This window comes from Anarrhichthys ocellatus, unplaced genomic scaffold (assembly GCF_004355925.1).
Source record: "Anarrhichthys ocellatus isolate YVR2014 unplaced genomic scaffold, GSC_Weel_1.0 scaffold4, whole genome shotgun sequence".
NCBI lineage: Eukaryota > Metazoa > Chordata > Actinopteri > Perciformes > Anarhichadidae > Anarrhichthys > Anarrhichthys ocellatus.
The window spans coordinates 13,389,850-13,409,076 of record NW_022280034.1 but is presented as its reverse complement, the minus strand read 5'-3'; the positions used below and the strand labels follow the sequence as shown (position 1 = coordinate 13,409,076).

The 19,227-nt window shown below is 41.9% G+C and overlaps 1 protein-coding gene across 2 annotated transcripts in view; it reads left to right on the top strand.

Moving 5' to 3' along the window:
• The first annotated feature begins 483 nt into the window (after positions 1-483).
• uts2r (urotensin 2 receptor) overlaps positions 484-19,227 on the top strand; it is a 43,769-nt gene continuing 25,025 nt past the window's right edge. The window contains exons 1-3 of one of the 2 annotated variants that reach the window (XM_031843589.1): positions 484-1,007; positions 1,848-2,563; positions 3,890-4,268. In XM_031843589.1, the coding sequence (XP_031699449.1) occupies positions 1,850-2,563; positions 3,890-4,267 (1,092 nt within the window). In that variant the 5' untranslated portion in view covers positions 484-1,007; positions 1,848-1,849 and the 3' untranslated portion in view covers position 4,268. Of the gene's footprint in view, positions 1,008-1,847; positions 2,564-3,889; positions 5,953-19,227 lie in introns of those variants that run through there. The other variant, XM_031843590.1, reaches the window with a different exon arrangement.

Below are 19,227 nucleotides of genomic sequence, written 5' to 3'. Positions count from 1 at the left end.
TGACCATGCTTAGGTGAATTGCTGCAGTGGTAGGTGACATTGACCTTGGCTCTATCCATTTAAAAAAAATGGATACCAGATACACCAAGCCAGAACATATGGGTAGTGTTGGGCTGTCTTTTTACCTTTTGATTTATATTGTGTGCGTGTTTGTGTCAGCAGGGTGGTTCTGTCGGTGCGTAATGTGTCTCAAGTCAAAGTGTTGCATCATATCAGTTTGTGGCACACGTCCTCGTTGCATGGAAATAGATGGCACAGAGGTTAGAGAGAGAGAGAGAGAGAGAGAGAGAGAGAAGAACACATTTCCTGCATACCTCTCACTTGTCCGTTCTCTCCGTCTTCTCCCTCCCACTTTGGGCTTCTGAGTGAGAGTGCCTCACTAGCAGCGTGCTCTTGCCTCTCTGTCTCTGTCTCTCTCTCTCTCTCTCTCCTCGCTCTTGCTCCCTCTCTACCTCTGGCACTCTCACTCTCTCGCTCAGTCCAAGGGGTGGATTCTCCGTAACCAGCTGTAGCTTAATGTGATCCTCACTTCTCATCATTTCATTGATGTTCTCTTGTTTTGTTTTTTTAATTGTGTCTGTATTATCTTTATCCGCTGCCGATGTAACAGCTGACGGTGTTTGGATGCTCCCAAGGTGCACAAAGAGTAGAGGGAATGGAAAAGAACTTTTAAGCTATCAATGTACCATTCTTTTGAATCAAGACACTTTGGATTGGTTCATTTGCTGTTGAGAGACTAATCAACAATGGAGGGATGTTTGTTACTGTAGTGGATGACTCATTGAGGTTGTTCTACCCCCTCTAGACTGCTGGATATAGATTTTTCCTTTTCCTTTTGTTCCACCAGCTTGTTTCACCTCTCAACGACTTTGAAGAATCAGTTGGGTCTTTTCATAGAGTGCAATTTTTGCAGCAAGTGAGAACTTCGGAGGAGCCAAGTGAAGACAAAGCATGGCTGATGGAAGCAGCTGAGTGTTGAACCCTTCTGTCCTGGGAAGGCAGTCCAGGTAAGACTCCAGATTCTAAGATTGTAATTCACTTGCACGGCCAGATGTGATTGTCCTTAAAGGTACATTTACATGCATGCATCAGGGCTGTCTTGCTAAGCGGAGCAGACAGGTCTATTTGAGGACTGAAATGCAACATCAACCCTGTCATCTCTGTCCCTGGTGCTTTTGGAGGAGCATATGTTGCAAAGGAAGAATACTTCTTCAAGTATCTCTGTCTAAATCATGACATTTGGGGATTAAATGGACAAAGGGAGATATCTGTGACGGAGTAAAAACTTCTCTGTGTTCCTTTAACAGTTGCATCAACTATGATACATTTGGCTTATTATTTCTCTCTTTTAAACATACTCCCGGGTGCGTGCATCACAGAAGATTGCTTCATTTTGCTCTCAGAGAGTGAGGATGCATATCGTCATCAGTTTATATTGCTGTAAAAATTTGATCAGCTCATAGCTATTTTTAGAGCGGCTCTCTCTATGCTATGAGTAAAGTGAGGGATTTTCTTTTCCTCAATATGAGTGAGTTGGTCATAGTAGATCCCCACCGCTGCAAACATGCCAGCAGTCAGATTTTGCAAATGACTAGTAGAAATAGAGCCTGAAAAGAAGCTTTGCATTGAAAGCAAGCTCATTAAAGCCTTCCCTAATGACTTCATCTGTTACTAAAGGAGATTATGAATGAAATTAAACAGGCCAGCATAGTTTTCTGACTATATTAGACTTTATTTATGTCTGTTCGAATCCTCGTTAAATTAAATAATAGTCCAAGGAACAGGAGTGAAGATTTTCTGTACAGTTGCCACCCTCACCCCTTACATTTCTGTCCCCACGCATCCAGATATGACCACAGTATCCATGGAACCTGTGGGAGTCCTCGTGGAAAGGGGCGCCAACGCCACCGACTCACCTCTGAGCACGCATGAGGACACAGCCGCCACCTTTACCATCGGCACCATCCTCTCCATCATGTGCCTCGTCGGAGTCTCGGGGAACATCTACACCCTGGTGGTCATGTGCCACTCCATGAGGACTGCAGCCTCCATGTACATCTACATCATAAACTTGGCTTTGGCAGATCTGCTGTATCTTCTCACCATACCCTTTGTCGTCTGCACACACTTCCTGAAGGGGTGGTACTTTGGGGACGCAGGGTGTCGGATTCTGATCAGCATGGACTTCCTGACCATGCACGCCAGTATCTTCACGCTGACAATCATGAGCACAGAGCGCTACTTTGCAGTGCTCAAGCCACTCGACACAGTCAAGCGGTCCAAGAGTTACAGAAAGGCCATCGCTCTGCTGGTCTGGGCGGCATCTCTCGTCCTCACCCTGCCAATGATCGTGAGCATTCAGCTAATGACAGTGGGCAACAAGGTTATGTGTCAGCCCACGTTGTCGCCCCTCTCCTACAAGGTTTACATCTCCTTCCTGTTTTGCACGAGCATTGTCGCCCCTGGACTGATCATCGGCTATCTCTACATCCAGCTTGCACGCACTTATTGGGTTTCACAGACGGAGACGTTCAAACAGACAAAGAAACTTCCCAATCAAAAGGTCAGTACATCACATGAGTGTTTCTACTTCACTCAAGCTTTCTTTCTAATACTTTTTGGGCTTTACCACTCATCTTCAAAGATGTACGCAGTGAATATTTGCATGCATGTGTTTAGCCATATATGAGAACCCGACTCCAATCCCAGCAATTCGACCACAAACAACATTCTTCCTGAACCGTTACAGATAACTGTTGCAAAAATCAACTGTTTTCTGATCTGGCATTTCTAAGATTTGCTTAGGTTTAGGCTCTAAAACTACTTAGTTAGCGTAACAAATAGATTTGGGTAAAAATAACTACTTGGTAAACATTGGGGAGTGATCATGGTCATGTTTTTTTCTTAAATACCTTGACTGTCGACAGAAAACAAAAAGTAACCTACGTGTTAACGTTGGACCTTTTGTTGACCCATTCCACTACTCCAACCTCCTCCCTCTGTGGACTTTGTGGAGAGAAGACAGTCCCTCCAATCCAATCCATGGCCCAGTTCTTGGTTCTATAATAACTGTTTGGTTATTTTGTCCATCAGGTAGAGCCTGATGAATAGGCAGGAAGTTGGGCAAGATGCTGCTGTACAAACTATGGCCTAATAAATTCCACTCACCAAGGCTGTTGATTCAGTTATACTCCTTATGGAGAGTGCACTTTCTCACAGCTCTGACTTTCTGTTTGGGAAAGGGTTTACTAACAACACTGTCATTATAAAGGATGTATATGACTGTAGCATCTGTTCGGCTCACTGATTAGAGCATGCCATTATCAATCCTCTCCCTGCTGCTGCAGCTTTTCTATTGTCCATTTCACACTTGCTCTCAGCTCACGCTGAGACGAAACCTGTTCTAATTTGCTTCATAGCAAGATTTAAGACGGGTTAATTTAGTCTTATCAATGTGTTTAACAATGTGGCGAATGCTGCCATTGACTTGCATTAAAGGTGTTCATAAGAATAACTTAACCAGAACCTTGGAGCAAGATAGAAGGCAGACTGCCTAACTTTCAAAAGTGCTGCTTCTTGCTACAAGAATAGTTAGTAGGCTACTTTCTATCCCTGCCAGTGCTGTGAGTAACTGGGGATATCTTGCTGTGATCATGCTGGGGCAAAAAGGGTTGGACAATCCATTCTTGGCTTTCATAGTTCTGATCACCGTAAGTTACAATTATAATAGTAGGGTGTGCTATTTGCTATATTTCAGCCTATAAACATGCTAATTTGTTGAGTTTTTGTATTGAATGTCTAGTTTGGTGATATTAATTGAATCATTCATCCATCACTATCTGGTGCATCACTGATTCTCATTAATGGTTCAACTCCTATGTCGCTAAAGGTGCTGTATCTGATCTTCACCATTGTGCTCCTCTTCTGGGCATGCTTCCTGCCCTTCTGGATCTGGCAGCTTCTGGGTCAGTTCCACCCCTCACTGCCCCTGTCAACCAAAGTCAAGCGCAACATCAACTACCTGACCACGTGTCTGACGTATTCTAACAGCTGCATCAACCCCTTTCTGTACACGCTGCTCACCAAGAACTACAAGGAGTACCTGAGGAAGCACAAGCGGTCCTGGACAGCTGGCAGCTACTTCAACCGGAGGAGTCGCTTTCAGCGTTCGCCACGCAGGTCGCCATCTTCCAGCAGTCAGCAGTGTACTGAGAGCTTCATGCTCACACACACCGCCTCCCTGCGAGCGCATAACAGCAGTTTGTAAGGTAGGAGCAGATTTTTCTGGCTGACAGTAACGAGAAAAACAAAAGAACTACAATCTTTTAACTACATCCTCTCCCAAAACACAGCTTAGCACTGCAGTAATTTCCATATTTCTACTAACAATTGCGGCCAGTGGAAGATTGAGACTTGGCGGCTTTGTTGGAGGTTTTGTTTTTCTCAGATGAAAGGCTTCTGATGGGTTATGTGATTACAGATGGCATTGATTTCTGGCCCCTCTGAAAACTTGTCTGTGGAGGATTCCCACTTCCTGGTATGCAGTGTAAACATATGCATATTGGACAAGCGGTGCCTCTTGATGTTTATTTATGGAACTGGGGGAGCTGGCAAAAACATGTACAGGAACAATAAATAGCAAAGTGATTCCATCAATTAACTTTTTTTTGCCAGTGGTTTTCGGAGAACTGTCTCTTCCTCGAGGGGCACAAAGCATAAAACAATCAAACTCACATTTCATTTGAAATGAATGAGATTTGAATCATGAGTTATTTCCACCGACGTATGTGTATACGGAAAGGAAAAACTATTCCTCCGTAGGAAAAAAAGCAATCAACTTTATTGAACTAAAAATATCATATAATATAATACAGATCTTCTCTCTTGGTTACTCCTGGTTTCATTATAGCAGTATGTTGCCACTTGGCACTATACTGCTGTGATTCGACCATTTATTACACTGTAAAACTTAAAAGGTCCACTTACTCACTTTTTAGTCTAAATTAAATAGTAAGTGGATGATAGGGCTGAACAGTTATTGAAAATCTCAATTTGACATGCACTCAGCTGTAGCTAATTAGGATTAATTGTAAGTGGTAAATCACCAAAAATGCGATCTTTACTTTTGTCTGGTTGTGCTTTTTCTGCATGCTATACATACATTTGGCAAAAGATGGTTTTGCGGAAGAGAAAAACATTATGCATATCTAACGTTGGAAAAATCTTTTTTGTTCCTAAAAGACCAAGGAAATGGCAGGTCTTGCTCTGCATGAAAGCTAGTTAATCGCCCCATGTCAATTTTAATACAGTAAGCTAGCAGGTGGCTCGGTACTTGCTGGCAGAAAGTATTGTTGGAACATACCAGTTAAACACTTAAGCACATCAGAGCATCAGTATAGGTTTGTCAAGGTAAAAGCTCTGGGACTTCTGGGCTGTACTCAGCCTGCAAATCTAGTTAAGTTAAATAAGTTACCGCTTGCTTAAACATCCACAGGGAATGTCATCAGTCCTGTATCCAACATTTTCAGATATACCATAGCATCCTAAATGCTACTCGCAAACTATATACATGTAGCTGTTACAGGTACAAAGTAAAAATATTGCACCACTATTGAATACCATAATTATAGTTTCATAATATTTAGTCATGTAAGCTGTATGTTTACTTAGTAATCCCATGAAAAGAAGCACGGTTTCAATTGCAAAAGACAAAATCGACAGATAATTCGCAATTTCGTCAAATCATGGGGGACCTTTAGGCTTAAGTTATTTTGTTACACAAACGTTTCGCAAAAGTAATAAAATTAACTTCCAAACTGTATATCTATTGTCTTGTTGGATGCTTTTCTGCCGTGATGCCATTTCTGAATATTTCTAGCTTCTTAAAAAAAAAGAAAAATGTAATAATATATATTATTCTTAATTCTACAACCACAGTATCAACGTTTCCAATAATGTGACAATTTAATTATCAAGCTCGACTTTACCTCTCAGTTATGCCGAGTATTATCTATGGATCATCGATTCCCTCAAGAAAGCTAAAAAGTAACTATGACTGAAATATTATCCTTAATAGTTATGTTATACTGCCTCAAGGTCTCTTCTCAAGATTTCCATTCCTATTCATTTTTATATTTGTCAGATTCTGCCTCTGTTATTTTTATTAAATTATTATTATTATATTCAATGATGGCTCTTGTGTGGAATCTGTATCAAATTTGTTTATGCATATTGCTTCTTTTTTTTTTTACCATATGCCCACCTTCTTGCAACACAAAAATAGTGTTTGTTTATTCATGGACGAGTCCTCCAACCTCATTGAATGGGTTTCAGATGTTGGTCGCTAATGTTCCGTGCAGAGCAAGCTGGAGGACTGAATCATAGTGCAGCAGAGGGGAACAGAGTGATGAGCAGGGCGAGGGGGGGCGTCGGACGCATAAACACACACACACTGAGGCACACATTTGCCACTAATTTGCCACCAGGCGGCAACGGCTTGGTCTGCAAAGAGTAGCTGATGACGAGATACCTTAAACTTTAACCTGTTTGTAAAAAGAAGTCTGATTGTATAGAAGTCTATGAGAAAATGGTCGTACTTCTCATTTGATTTATTCCCTCAGTAAACATTGTGAACATGAGTTTATGGTCTCAATTGCTAGTTTCAAGTCTTCTTCAATACAGCATGATGTTCATTTAGTAATTTATGGTCCATTTAGAGTAAAATAGATAGATGATAAAGCAGGGAACGCTATAGGGCGGGGCTATCTTGTGATTGATAGGTTGCTGCCGCTACCAGAGCCGTATACGGTGTCTCTATGCCACTCCTCCCCATTCCAAATATGGTCACCTACGTTCGCTGGTTGCAAAAAGCCAAGATGGCGATGGACGTAATCCAATACGGCGACTGACCTCGAGGCTTCAAAACGGCAGTCCACAAACCAATGGGTGTCGTCACGATGACTGTGTTCATTTCTAATAGACAGTCTATCCATGAGAGCTGTGTGGAGGCACTTATAACTCATTCCAGATGGGCAGAGCAGGATATTATGTCTGAGTGTTTAACATTTCTCCCAATAAACTCTCCATTGAATCTATTTAATGTTCTACAAAAACATCACTTTTCACTCCAATTCATCCCATAGGAGGGATAAGGAAAGAGAAATCCAATTATTACAATCCGGTTCATCACTTTGCACTCAACTAATGCTTTACCCTTGATGACTGTGTGGTGTGTGTCCAGGCTGCCTGCAGAGACAGAATAGCACTGAGTCATATATTACTGCTCTGCCTTGGAATGCAATGTGTTGACTGTCTTCTAAAAATAACGTTCCCCCCAAAAACAAAAATGCATTCTCAATTACGTTTGACTAAAAACGTATTTTCTCCCTTTTCTCCCTGATTACGTTTGTGTTTGACGTATTACAAATACGTTTCTAATCAACATTTTAACACTTTAACCTTTTTTTTCCCTCTCCACCACCGCCTCTCCTTCGCACTATTACACGGTCAGAATACTACCGCAACATGCCACCTGTCTCCGGCAGAAATGCGCTAATCCACGCCCGGGAACAACACCGAATTGTCGGCCGAGATACCACCTTTAAAAGTTCGGCTTGTATATCCAACAACCTGTTGGTATCCAAAGTCTTTCATAATGCTTAAAAGTAGGTGTGTCACTTCATCTGAAACGTGGGCTTTTCATTTGGGCTCACAGCCGTAAACATGAGGCCGCGTGTCTCAAACTGTCATAAAAAACCCAACTGAGACCTAAATAATATCGGCATTTCATGTCTCAATCAAAAACTGCAAACATTCAGAATAAGGCCTGATTGAGAATGCCCAATATTGTCATATTTTTTACAATAGTGGAATATTGTGCATGTAAACGTAGTCACTGTTAAGACTGGACTCGTGGCGAGCCGGGTGAAGTCCTCGGCTAAAGTCAAGCTAGTGGTCAGGCTATAGCTGCTTCTGAAGCCACGTTTTCTGGCTTTCTGCTCTCACCGTCGACATTTTGAGAGCGGTGTGAAGGTGATAGAAAGTCATTTTGAGCACCTTTAACGGAACCGTACTGGAACGTCACTGGTAATATAATGAATTACCTTTGCTGTTGAGTAATATGCAATATCTAATTAACCTAATCTAATCTAATTTGTCAACACTGGATTTTCTAAAATGGCATTAGTCACATATAAACTAAATACGCAGCATGGCTGCAGAGGGACACTTACGAGACCTGTTATGTACAGCTTACAAACCACTCTGAATGAGCAATCACATTCTGGCCTAATGTGCTTCGATTTTAACCAACAAGGGGGGGGGGGATCGAATTGCTGTTTTAATTCACCAATTATAATTCTCTGTCTTGCTTTTGTGGTGAGGGACAATTGCGATTAAAGGACCTGAGGAGACAGCAGCAAATATAAGACTGGATTCTGTGTAGATGAAACGCATATCGTTTGCTCTGTCTCAGCAAAGGAACAATAAATATTCTATATGTCTGATAGATAAATGTTTGGCTGACTAATACAAATGTTTAAAACTGGGCAAAAATCGCATCTCTTTCCTCACTGGCATTGTATTCATTATTCATTTCTTCATCACTGGATAACAGCAGCTTACCCCTCTCTTCCTCAAATGCTCTGCTGACTTTTGGTGACTATTTGAAAATGGTGCACACAAAGGCTGACTCAGGGAGACTTTACCACTGCACCTGGAAAGTCAGTTTTGGAATAAATGAGCTATTGGAAAACTCAATGGCTCAATTGTATATTTAACGTTGAATGCACTCTCTTCAAATGATTTAAAAGCATGCACCTTTCCTTCTTTCTTTTTATTACTTTCCACATATGTCTTTCATTGCCCATTTTCGTTAAAGAGGCCCTTGAGAAATGCATCACGGCCGGCTAATACGTCTCAGTGCTAAATTCTGACCCATAAATGTTTCCCTTAATGAAAAGTTGCTGGCTAAACTCAAGAGTACACATGGTGACAGCTGCCTGGCAGGCTATGTGGAAGTGCCCGAACTCTCAATGCATGCCGATAGCGTTGCACGTTTTTACTGCAACACAGGACACTACAGGAAGCAGCCAGTGGACGCAGGAAATGGTATTAACCAGAACTTCTTTTTTTTTGCAGTAACTGTGGAAAACAAACTGTATAGCCCAGTTTTATGGAGATGTGGTTTAATATTCACCACATCAGCAAGGGCATATGGAATCCCTTCAACCAGCTTAATTATTCCATACATTTAAAGGACGAATATTCCCCACACACACAGGTCTGATATTGCCCCATGCTATTAAAATGTGCCAGGAAATTAACTAGAATAAGAGAGAAGAAGGACATTGGTTCTGTTGCTTTTTTATTGCATTTTCCCATCTAAGGCAACTTTGTGCACTGGTATCAATTATCTATAAAACAAAAGTCTCATAAGTGTCTGGATAAAACCCCTAACCTGGTCTATTATACAACAGAGAGAGATATACAGTCACATAATCTGTGTCTGTAAGATTATAAGTAACCCCTTCGGTATGTAGTGTTTTCCCAAAACACAGTAATATATCGCACAATATAATTGTCATAGTGACATATCTAAATATTGACCCTATTCCTCCCAGACAGGGAGAGGAAATTAGTGGGCATGAATCAAGACCATCTAATCACAAAGCTTTGTGTAAGTTCATAGCGCCTACATGCAGCTAAAGCACAAACCTTGCCCCATTAACTCCGCAGAGATCAAGCAGGCGAAATTGACTGCTATTAGAGCCGGCTATGCAGCAATCATTCCCTCACAGGCCATCTTTAATTATAATTTCTTTAATCCCATGTCTTTGGCTTTAAAGTCTCTTCTGTCACATGTTATAGAAATATTGATAAGAGGACTCATTAACTTGGTTCATCATCCTACCGCCTTTTCCCCCATTGAGCTGCCATCTCAGCTGCGAAATGAAAAAAGCAGTTGGACTCAGGCGCCTCTTGGCAGGATCGAGCAGAGGTCACCTCTGGAAAGGCCATCCAGAAGCACACACTAACTCATTCTCACTCACGATGGCCGTATATATCTGAAAGTGGATTGCATTGACTAGGCTCATTTTTGGGAATTGCTGTTGTCCTCTCATAACAGGTGATAGAAAGCTTTGTCTATACTATCATCTGTATTGTCTGGGAAGGTCCTCAGTGTGATCAATAAGCACCGTGACTCACCCACTACTGCTGTTCTACAAGATTACACAGAGACGGGGATTGATCGAGTGGCCCCTTATTTCAGCAGGGACCACGTTAATGCTCCAACCCTCATTTGGAAAGATCTTAAGCTGATGAAACACGCAAATTTGATGATTTGATGCACATACATGTATATACACATACTTTCTTGATCACACTCTCTTATTCTCATTAGATTAGAGCATATACATTTCCGCACTTGACTCTTAGGAGCACACGTGTCATGTTTTTTCTTCTTTCCCAGATTTTAGTTAGAAAAGTCACAAAAAGAAAATGGGAATGATTGACAGTTTGCGCAGAGTTCAGCAAGGCCAACAGACAGGAAGTGGTGATGAGAAACTCCAGCGGGTGACAGCAAGTGAACGCATTTTTTTTTTCTGTGTTCTGAGAGCTTTAAGTTGCAAATAGTTCAATGCTTTTTTTAAAAAGAGAGCTGCGTTTTTCACATTTAATAGATATGGGCAAGATGTCAGAGTTATGAAACTCTAAAACAGCAATAACCACTGATGTGATTTATGCAGTGGATTGGCCTCTGCCTGCCAGCATGATCTGAATTGTACACAATCAGTTTACAATTGCAATCTGTAGCCCAGTCAGACCCAGCAGAACCAGTTTCCCGGTAACTTTTGAGTATGCTGCATGGCCTGATTAACCTTTAAAGGGGAGGGGGGGGGCTAGTGGCAAAATCTTTATTTGGGCCCCTATTGATACCATCTACTTCCCACCCGCTGTACTTTGTGTAAGCACTGCCAGTTCCCATCAACTATAGTGTGCACATTACAGCTACATGGGAGCTTAGTTACTTGCCTAAACCAAGGACCAAGTGCTCATATGCTGGAGTAAGGCAATGGTAGTTAGTCAGTTTAATTAAATACACAAGTATTTATTAGCTTATTATAACTTTTGGGGTCGGGCCCAGGGTTAGTTCCCTGCTTTAATCAGTTGAAAATCCAGCTTTGGTAAACTGTTATCAGTCAGAAAGATAAGGCTGCTGTTTAAACCCACCTTGCCCAGACTATACTGAACTTTAATGGAAAAACTCACTTCAGTGAGACGGCAGTGGTAGCCTATGGCACAGAAATGCAGAGGGGGACAAGATAGCTGTAGCTGCTGGCTCTTTAAGAAAGAAAAAAAGAAAAATAAGAGGGCTTGGGGACACGGCGGGTGAAGCGATAGCGGACCATTTCTTTTGAACCTTAAACTGTGGTTCTCACCTCGCATTCTAAATGCCCTCAGACACTTCAGGCACTACAGGCTGCCTCTACGTGAGTTAGAGCTCCTGGGTTTTGCACTGAGCCAAAATGAAGGAAAACAGAGATAAGGGTGAGGATGATAGAGAGCGTCAGAGAATTGTACACATTTTAACAGAAAATGAGGACAGGACCCTTTTTGTTTTTGTTCCGACGTTCTCCTGTCATGAAAAAGAACGATGTGGAGGAGGCAAAAAAAGAAATAGAGTTAGAGCGAAGACAAGAAAATAGATGGAAATTGAGCGACAGTGAATGACAGAAAAGCTGGCATGCTTTACATAGATTGATACTTCTGAGTGATGGATCCAAAGACCTGGATTAGGATTGTGTGGAAGTATTGATGTGTGTGTGTGTGTGTGTGTGTGTGTGTGTAGGTGTGTGTGTTGAGCATTGTGACTGACCCAGGACAGCTGTGTGTGTTTATAGTCCTCAGGGTTCTCAACCGCACACATGCTTGTAAATACTTATCCTCTGACCCTGGACAAAAGTGTCTGGCATCTGCGCACAATTTGGTATCCCAGTCTGAGAGGGGGCTATTAAAAATCAGCCCTGCACTTATCCGTGTTAGTGCACGTCTACCATGTCGAACACCTCTAAATCCTACATCTGACGTTTGTTGTCGACTTCCCCTCCCGCCCGTTTCTTTTCTTGCGCCTGTAGTGTTCTCATAATGGAAATGTTTGTGTGTTATTTTTTTAGCAGAAGAGGAGGATACAGCCCAGTGGAAGGTGTTACAGAGTGTTCCACTGCAGAGAACCGTGACAGAAATTTAACTTTTTTAATATTTTTTTTGCTTTCCTTGGCTCTCTCTCTCCTATAAACAGAATTTGTGTGTTGTACTGTGAAGGTTCCTCGCTGCTGTGGCGTCAATCAAAGTGAAATACTGTTGCACCTCGTAACTGAAGTAAATGGAACCGCAGAGCTGTCAATTCTTCATGTTCAGGCCAGCATTCTGGGGTGGATGCTGACCTCGTAACATGAGTAATATACCTTTTAAAACAACTGAATAGGATTGATTGGGCAGTAAGCTACGAAGCTATTGTCCTGACAGAATGCATTTAGCATCCACTCTCATCTCCCAGCACAGCGTCAAACAGGAAGTTTGCAGGCCTATTAGCTGATTCTGCAAAACCCCTCAAGACATTTTATTTTTTATAGTTAGCATCAGGTGATGACAGCTACTTGGTTATGGTAGGAGATTGTGGTTGAAGAACAGAAGATATGGTTACGTTTGCACGATTCAAGTGCTCAATTAACCCTTCGTGTTGTCTGTAAATCCACATGGAAAATATATAAAATAGCTGCTGGATGTCTTTGTGTAGTTGATTGTAATTTATACAGCTTTCCATTGTTACAGTGCAAAATAGGACTGCTAGTAGATCATTTCGCATCACTTTCATGGTACATTATTAGAAATGCAAATATCCAGTGGTAAAAAAAGAAAAAACAGGGCTCAGGTGTGGATGACAGATGACTTCATGGCAAAATGACATTATTATTGCCAATTAAAAGAAAGACAATCATAAATCATGGATTTTTTTGTGTGTTCATTACATTTATAACACCACTGAGGTACACATTGTCAACCTTCTTATACCCCTTGAACACTGACATTTTCCTCAGCTGTTTGTGTCCAGATATTTACGGTTTCGATGAGAACCTGCGGGCAAGCAGGCGAAAAACCCAAATAAATTCACAGCCAATATCTGCTTTTTGCCACGCTACATACACAGCACACCATTTCACTCCTCAGCATAATGTTGCAATGGAGTCAGTGAGTAAGCTGTGGGCGTCAATCAATTTTAGTCCATATTTAGAAAATATATTCCACTTTTTGACAATTTGCCACCATTAAGAGCACGCTGGATAAGCTATTAGCGATTCCAGTCGCGATACCAGATAACCGGAGATCTCCGCCTACTGAATGATTTCTAAATGAAAAGTTGTTGCTAGAACGGCCACTAACAAACCTAGGCCCCCTTAGATGTCCTGGATTCCGACGAAGCAATCGTAACCGTTTATCTAATTGCATGGGGAAGCGAAGGCGTGCCACGTGGGGATAACGCGCTGTTATTGATCGATTCAGCAGCTGGCTGGAGGAGAGCTCCGAGATTACTTTCATTTATTTATTGATTTTAACAGCAGCAAAAGCAACAACGGTCATGTGCATGCGTTTCTGCTACAACAGTTTTTTTTTTTCAGTGTGTGACTTTTGCATGTCACCGCCCTTCCAAGACTTTGGTTTTGTTCTGCTATGCAGGTATTTTTTTTTTTTAATTCATAACTGGTTCCACCCATTTTAAAGCAACGTAACCAGGGAGATTGTCTTCAGTCTCTGGTTGAGTAAAGCGTTTACTGACTGACTTGTGTCCCCTTGGACATTCTCTTACTGGATTACTATGACACTGACGGGATTAATGGATGTTTATGCACAATGGACATCGGCGATATGATATCCTCAGAAAGTGAAAGTCATGAGAAAATCTAAACCTACATGTATCGTGTCCTGACTACAGTTATGAGAAAGAGTGTGATTGTTTTTCACATATTGTGGCAATTGGGAGCTAAGGCTTTTAAAGTACCTTAAAACTTCTGTTACAGTGTAAACCATTAAGTGTTTACGAGAGATTGTTCTGGATACAGATAAGGTCTTTTTCGTGGCTACTTTCATGAATACAACCAGCAGTAATGTTATTACTTACATCTGTCCTTTTCCTGACGTGACAAGTCAATACGTCAGCTATGCAAAAAGGCCTGTGTTGTCCTTGAAAGTGCCATCTTATACTACAGAAGTAGGAACCAGACTTGGCTGCTCGTCCACGAGATACCACACAGTTGGCACGGGACCAAGACGTCGAAATGTCTTTGCGATCATGTCAAAATGGATGCATTATTTATTATGGAGAAAGGATTCATCTGAATCAAGTGCATTCTGCTGTAATGGCCTCCCCAAGGGCCAGGCAGGATTTGGACATGACACCTTCATCTCTCAGCAGACTTTTTCTGGCTGAAGGAGCACATTTGATCATGAAACCAGGAAGACTCCAAATGAGCCGGATGCATTATTTAAACTTTCCTGAAACAAAGTGCCCCCTGTTTCCGATCTCCACTCTTTGGATCTACCGTTTCTCTCGGTTTTCTATCAGTCCACGTCTCTATCTCTCCTGTGTGTATCCGTCCCTCCATCCAAACAAGGAAAATCATTCTCTCTGAAGGACAGATTGAATAGGGATATCACGCAGCCGCGCTTACGTGTTTGAGCTCCTGCCCTTAATCACTACTAGGGGGTTGCACTGGTATCCATGGGAACAAAGATACCTGCTATTACAGTAAACTAAAATGTGTGTGTTTTTTTTTAATATTTGTCTGCATGGGGCTGTTTGCTGAGGTTTTAAACAGGTGCAGGCTAATTTGGTGCAATAAATTGAGCAGTCAAACGCAGCTTTTGCCATCAATAGGATGTCTGGATGAATGGGAAGCCTTATAATTGTGAAATAAGTTCTCTTTCTCTCTCTCTAAACCACTTGCACTACATGGCCAAAAGTGTGTGGACACACAAACATCGTACAAAAAGTGAATTAATATTCTCGGAGGTGAATTGGGAACATGCCCCCGCACACCCCTAGAGGGTCTGCGGTCCACCCACCACAGTCTCACCAAATCCTATAGGAAACACTGTATGACGTCATCTAAACCTGGATGCCACCACCGCTTCAAAACTTCACCCGACAACCCAGTAACTCAGATATTGACTTGAATTTGCCTTGTGCTCACAAGTGCTTACTGGTGCCTTTGCCAAAGCAAATGTCATCTGGCTTTTATTTTGAACAACAATGAACGACATTACGTTTTCAACTTTTCAAAAGCTCAACCAAATACAAAAAAACCACAGCTTAATTGAACAGAACTGTAGTGAAAGAAAAAAATAGGAATAGTGAAAAAAACGTGAAAATTACACGCATAATTTATTCAGCATGAAGAAATCTAGTTTACTGGGCATGAATGAAAAAAACCCAGCAGATCTGCCTGCCCAAATACCAAAGGTATGTGTCATTAACACACTCATTTTGGCCCTGTTTGACTTGGCTGAAGCCAATGGTCAAAATCAAAGAGTAATCACACAAGAGCCTGCTGGTGACTGCATTCACTGATGCAATGCACTTAAATATCCAAATAGGGACTGTACAAAACTGATTGTGTGGGGAGGTTGGCTGAGCCTTGTTTTGAACTTTTTAAATACTTCAATACTCCAACATCCATAGCTAACAGAGGCAAAGATAAATGATTTAAAAAGGTGTACCAAAACCTTAGCAGTCATCCTAAATGATTTCATGATTCTATTTGATCCATTTTTTGTACTTGTTATGCCCCTATGCTCTATCTCTGTCCGTTTTACTCCTTCCCATCATGCTGTTATCTACAATAGTTGAATAATGCTGTGGTCCTCCAGTTTGGTGATGTGTTGGAGCAGGGGTCACCAACTTTTTTTAAACTGAGAGCTACTTCAAGGGTACCGAGTAGTACGAAGGGCTACTTGTTTGATACAAACTTCCTGAATAACAAAGTTGCACAGATCACCTTAATAATAATAATAATATATGTGAAGAGACTGTTTGAGCACATGTCAGTTAATTATTCCTCACAGTAATTATTAATAATGATTTCCACAACAACGACGGTATAGCTACACATACATATTTAAACATGCAACTTTTATTTCTGTTAATCTGTTTCAACATTTGAAAGTCAGAGGAATCACATCTCTGATATTTTTGTATCATCACATGATCAAAACCGGTTACTTTTGCACATAGCGCCTGCTGGTGAATGATCCAGTGGTAATGTAGACATTTTGCGAAGTCTGGGTCACCTTTGCATTGCGCAATGAAGCCTGCATGCCGGCCCGTCATCGCGGGAGCCCCGTCTGTTGTCACCGACACCAGCTTTTCCAACGGTACCTTTTTCTCCACGAAGAAACTAGTAAAAAGTCTCGTCTATAGCCGAGCCGGGGATCCAACCCTCCGAGGCGCGCGAGCTGTCTTCGGGCGCCCGCGTTCAAACCTCTAGTCTGGGCCTTTTCGGTCGGATTGCCCCGCGGCCTGTTCCGAGGATTTACGGACCTGATGACAGGGTGCGCTTGCGACGCGCGTCTTGCGCCAACGGGAAGCGCCCGCCATTCGGAACCTGAAAACCTAGTACGGTGCTGCGGCCTCGTCCTGGCTGTCCGCCGTGCGCCTCTGGGTACCCAACTCTCTGATGACAAGAAATATTGTCATTTTAAAATCTACACTAATGTAAGCGTTTTTGATTAAAAAAGAACAGCAACTACAATTTTAGACGGAGCTCCAATGGTGACTAGTGCTATATTTAGAACATGCCTTGCGGGCGACTCACGTGGTCCCTGCGGGCGACAGGGTGCCCGCGGGCACCGTGTTGGCTACCTCTGTGTTAGAGCCTTGGAGACAGAATACAAATATAGCACTGCCCTTGCTGTATCACCTTTAGTCAGCAGACAAAAGGATCAATGGATCTATCACTTGGAAACATTTAAACTTTGCACTGTTTAATCTGGATTTAAGAGATGTCCTTTGAGGCTTAAGGTGATGCTGCTGCTTTTACTAAAAGCACTCTAAAGGTGTGTTCACACTCATCATTTTCAGTTTCCGGTGGGAATCCGTATCATTTGCGTTGTCTTGCTGCTGAGCCAAAGCACGGACAAGTACTAACAGGTTTACCTTGTTAGTATTAGGGTTGGGTATCGGTACCTTTAAGGTATCAACCAAAATAAGCCAGTGCCAAGTAGTATTAAAACGATACCTGCGTTCCAGCCTTTTTGTGCCCAGATTCATAAAAATAATACGATTTGTATGGTTTTGCTCACAGACGATCACCATAAGCGTTCTCCGATTTAATTAATGCATGGTGTGATTGGCACACTATCGCAGCAACTACAACCCATACAGCCGGGTTTACCTTCAGTGCAACAACAACTCTCAACATGACGATGGCTGAGACGGCAGCTAGCAGCTAACGGTGCTGACACCGTGAATAATGCCAATAACGGCAACGTTGCTTACAGAGCTAGTTAACCGGAGGGAGAACCAGTGGATGGGTAACATGCTTTCGCCACGACGCCATCCTGGTCCACGATGGCGGGGTTGTTGTTATCAGAGGTAACCACTCGCAGTGCAGAGTGGCAACTATTAGCTAGCCAGTGGGACACACACACACAGCTTCCATTCACATGATCGATCGAATGAAGTAAAAAAATAAAAAAAGGAATTAAATTAAGTGCCGTTATGTGCTGGTACTGGAATCGTCATTTTTCGAATGATACCCAGCCCTAGTTAGTATCATGAGAGAATGATTTTTACAACAACCTGGACACCTTGAGGCATGCAGATGCTGGAACTTTAACACAGGGCCGTTCTGACTAAATAGCTACGTTTAGTATTCACTGACAATTCAGCTAACATTCTGGTGTTCCACACTCGAAAGGCGTTTCAGGTTGGTTTCAGATCTAGGGGCAAACCTGAGGTCATGTTCCTGAGCCATCATGAGCACAGTATCCTGATGGAAGTCTCCATTGGAAAAGCATATGGCTGGGAATGATTTCTCAGAGAGCCACTTCTGGAGGTAATCGGATGGTAATAACATGAAAGAAAAGAAGAAGAGAAAAATGTTGTTTCATAGCACAAATTTGAGCAGGTGATGAAAATGCAATTTTAATGGGGTGTGAAATTAAAAGCCTGAAATAGAAAACTGGTTATATTGACAATTGTAATAAGTATGTTGGAAAGCGGAAATGGAAAATGGACTGTAAAATATAGCGGTGTAAGTCATCCTCGTTTTATGATGGTGGGGAGCCTCCCAATGTGAAATCCAGGCTTCCATCACCATCACCAGCCCTCCATACAACAAAGCAATTATGAGTCTTCCCTTGATATATACATTATATTCAGTCAGAGTAATTCCCCCGCACCTGACGACAGATGATAGAGCACGATTTCCATCAGCCCTACTTTAATAACTATAGAGATTTAAAAAAATTAACAAAAGAACTTGATTTGGTGAAACCGTCTAGTTATATGATTTGGACCAACGCTATTTGAGCAATGCATCTCACCTCGTACATGGTCGCATAGTCTCGTAATTCATTTTGCAAATTGTTAAAAGGTTAAAACACGAGATGCTTCTTCTGCTAAAAAAAAAGAAAGTTGGAAATAAGGCTACGATGAGCCCTGGGAACCGGAGGTCTCCTCAAGGAGTATTTCCCATGGAAGGACTCTACATTGGCCAAAAACAAAGGAAATAAGAACAGTTTCATACATGTATGGCAGCCACCGATAAATCCATGACCCGGTGATCTAAGCGATTTAATTCATAGAGGAAGTGGCACAATGGACTGGAAAGTTCCAGACATCCTTCTACAACAACAGTGCTTAAGGAACAGTGTGTAAAATGTGTCTTGCTATGATTAATATGTGTGTTTATGACTCTAAAGGCATCATTACAACCCCCCTAACCCACTTTTTATTTATTTTTATTTCTCCCTTATTTCACTTTTTATTTACTCAAAATGATCTGATTGCTATCCTGGAAGTTCAGGCCTGTAACAAAACGACGCTGTTTAATGAAGTTGACACAGTGAAGGAGAAGTTTTTCACACTGCATAAAGCACAGGAATTTCATTTTAAATGCAAGTGTGTGTGTGTGTGTGTGTGTGTGTGTGTGTGTGTGTGTGTGTGTG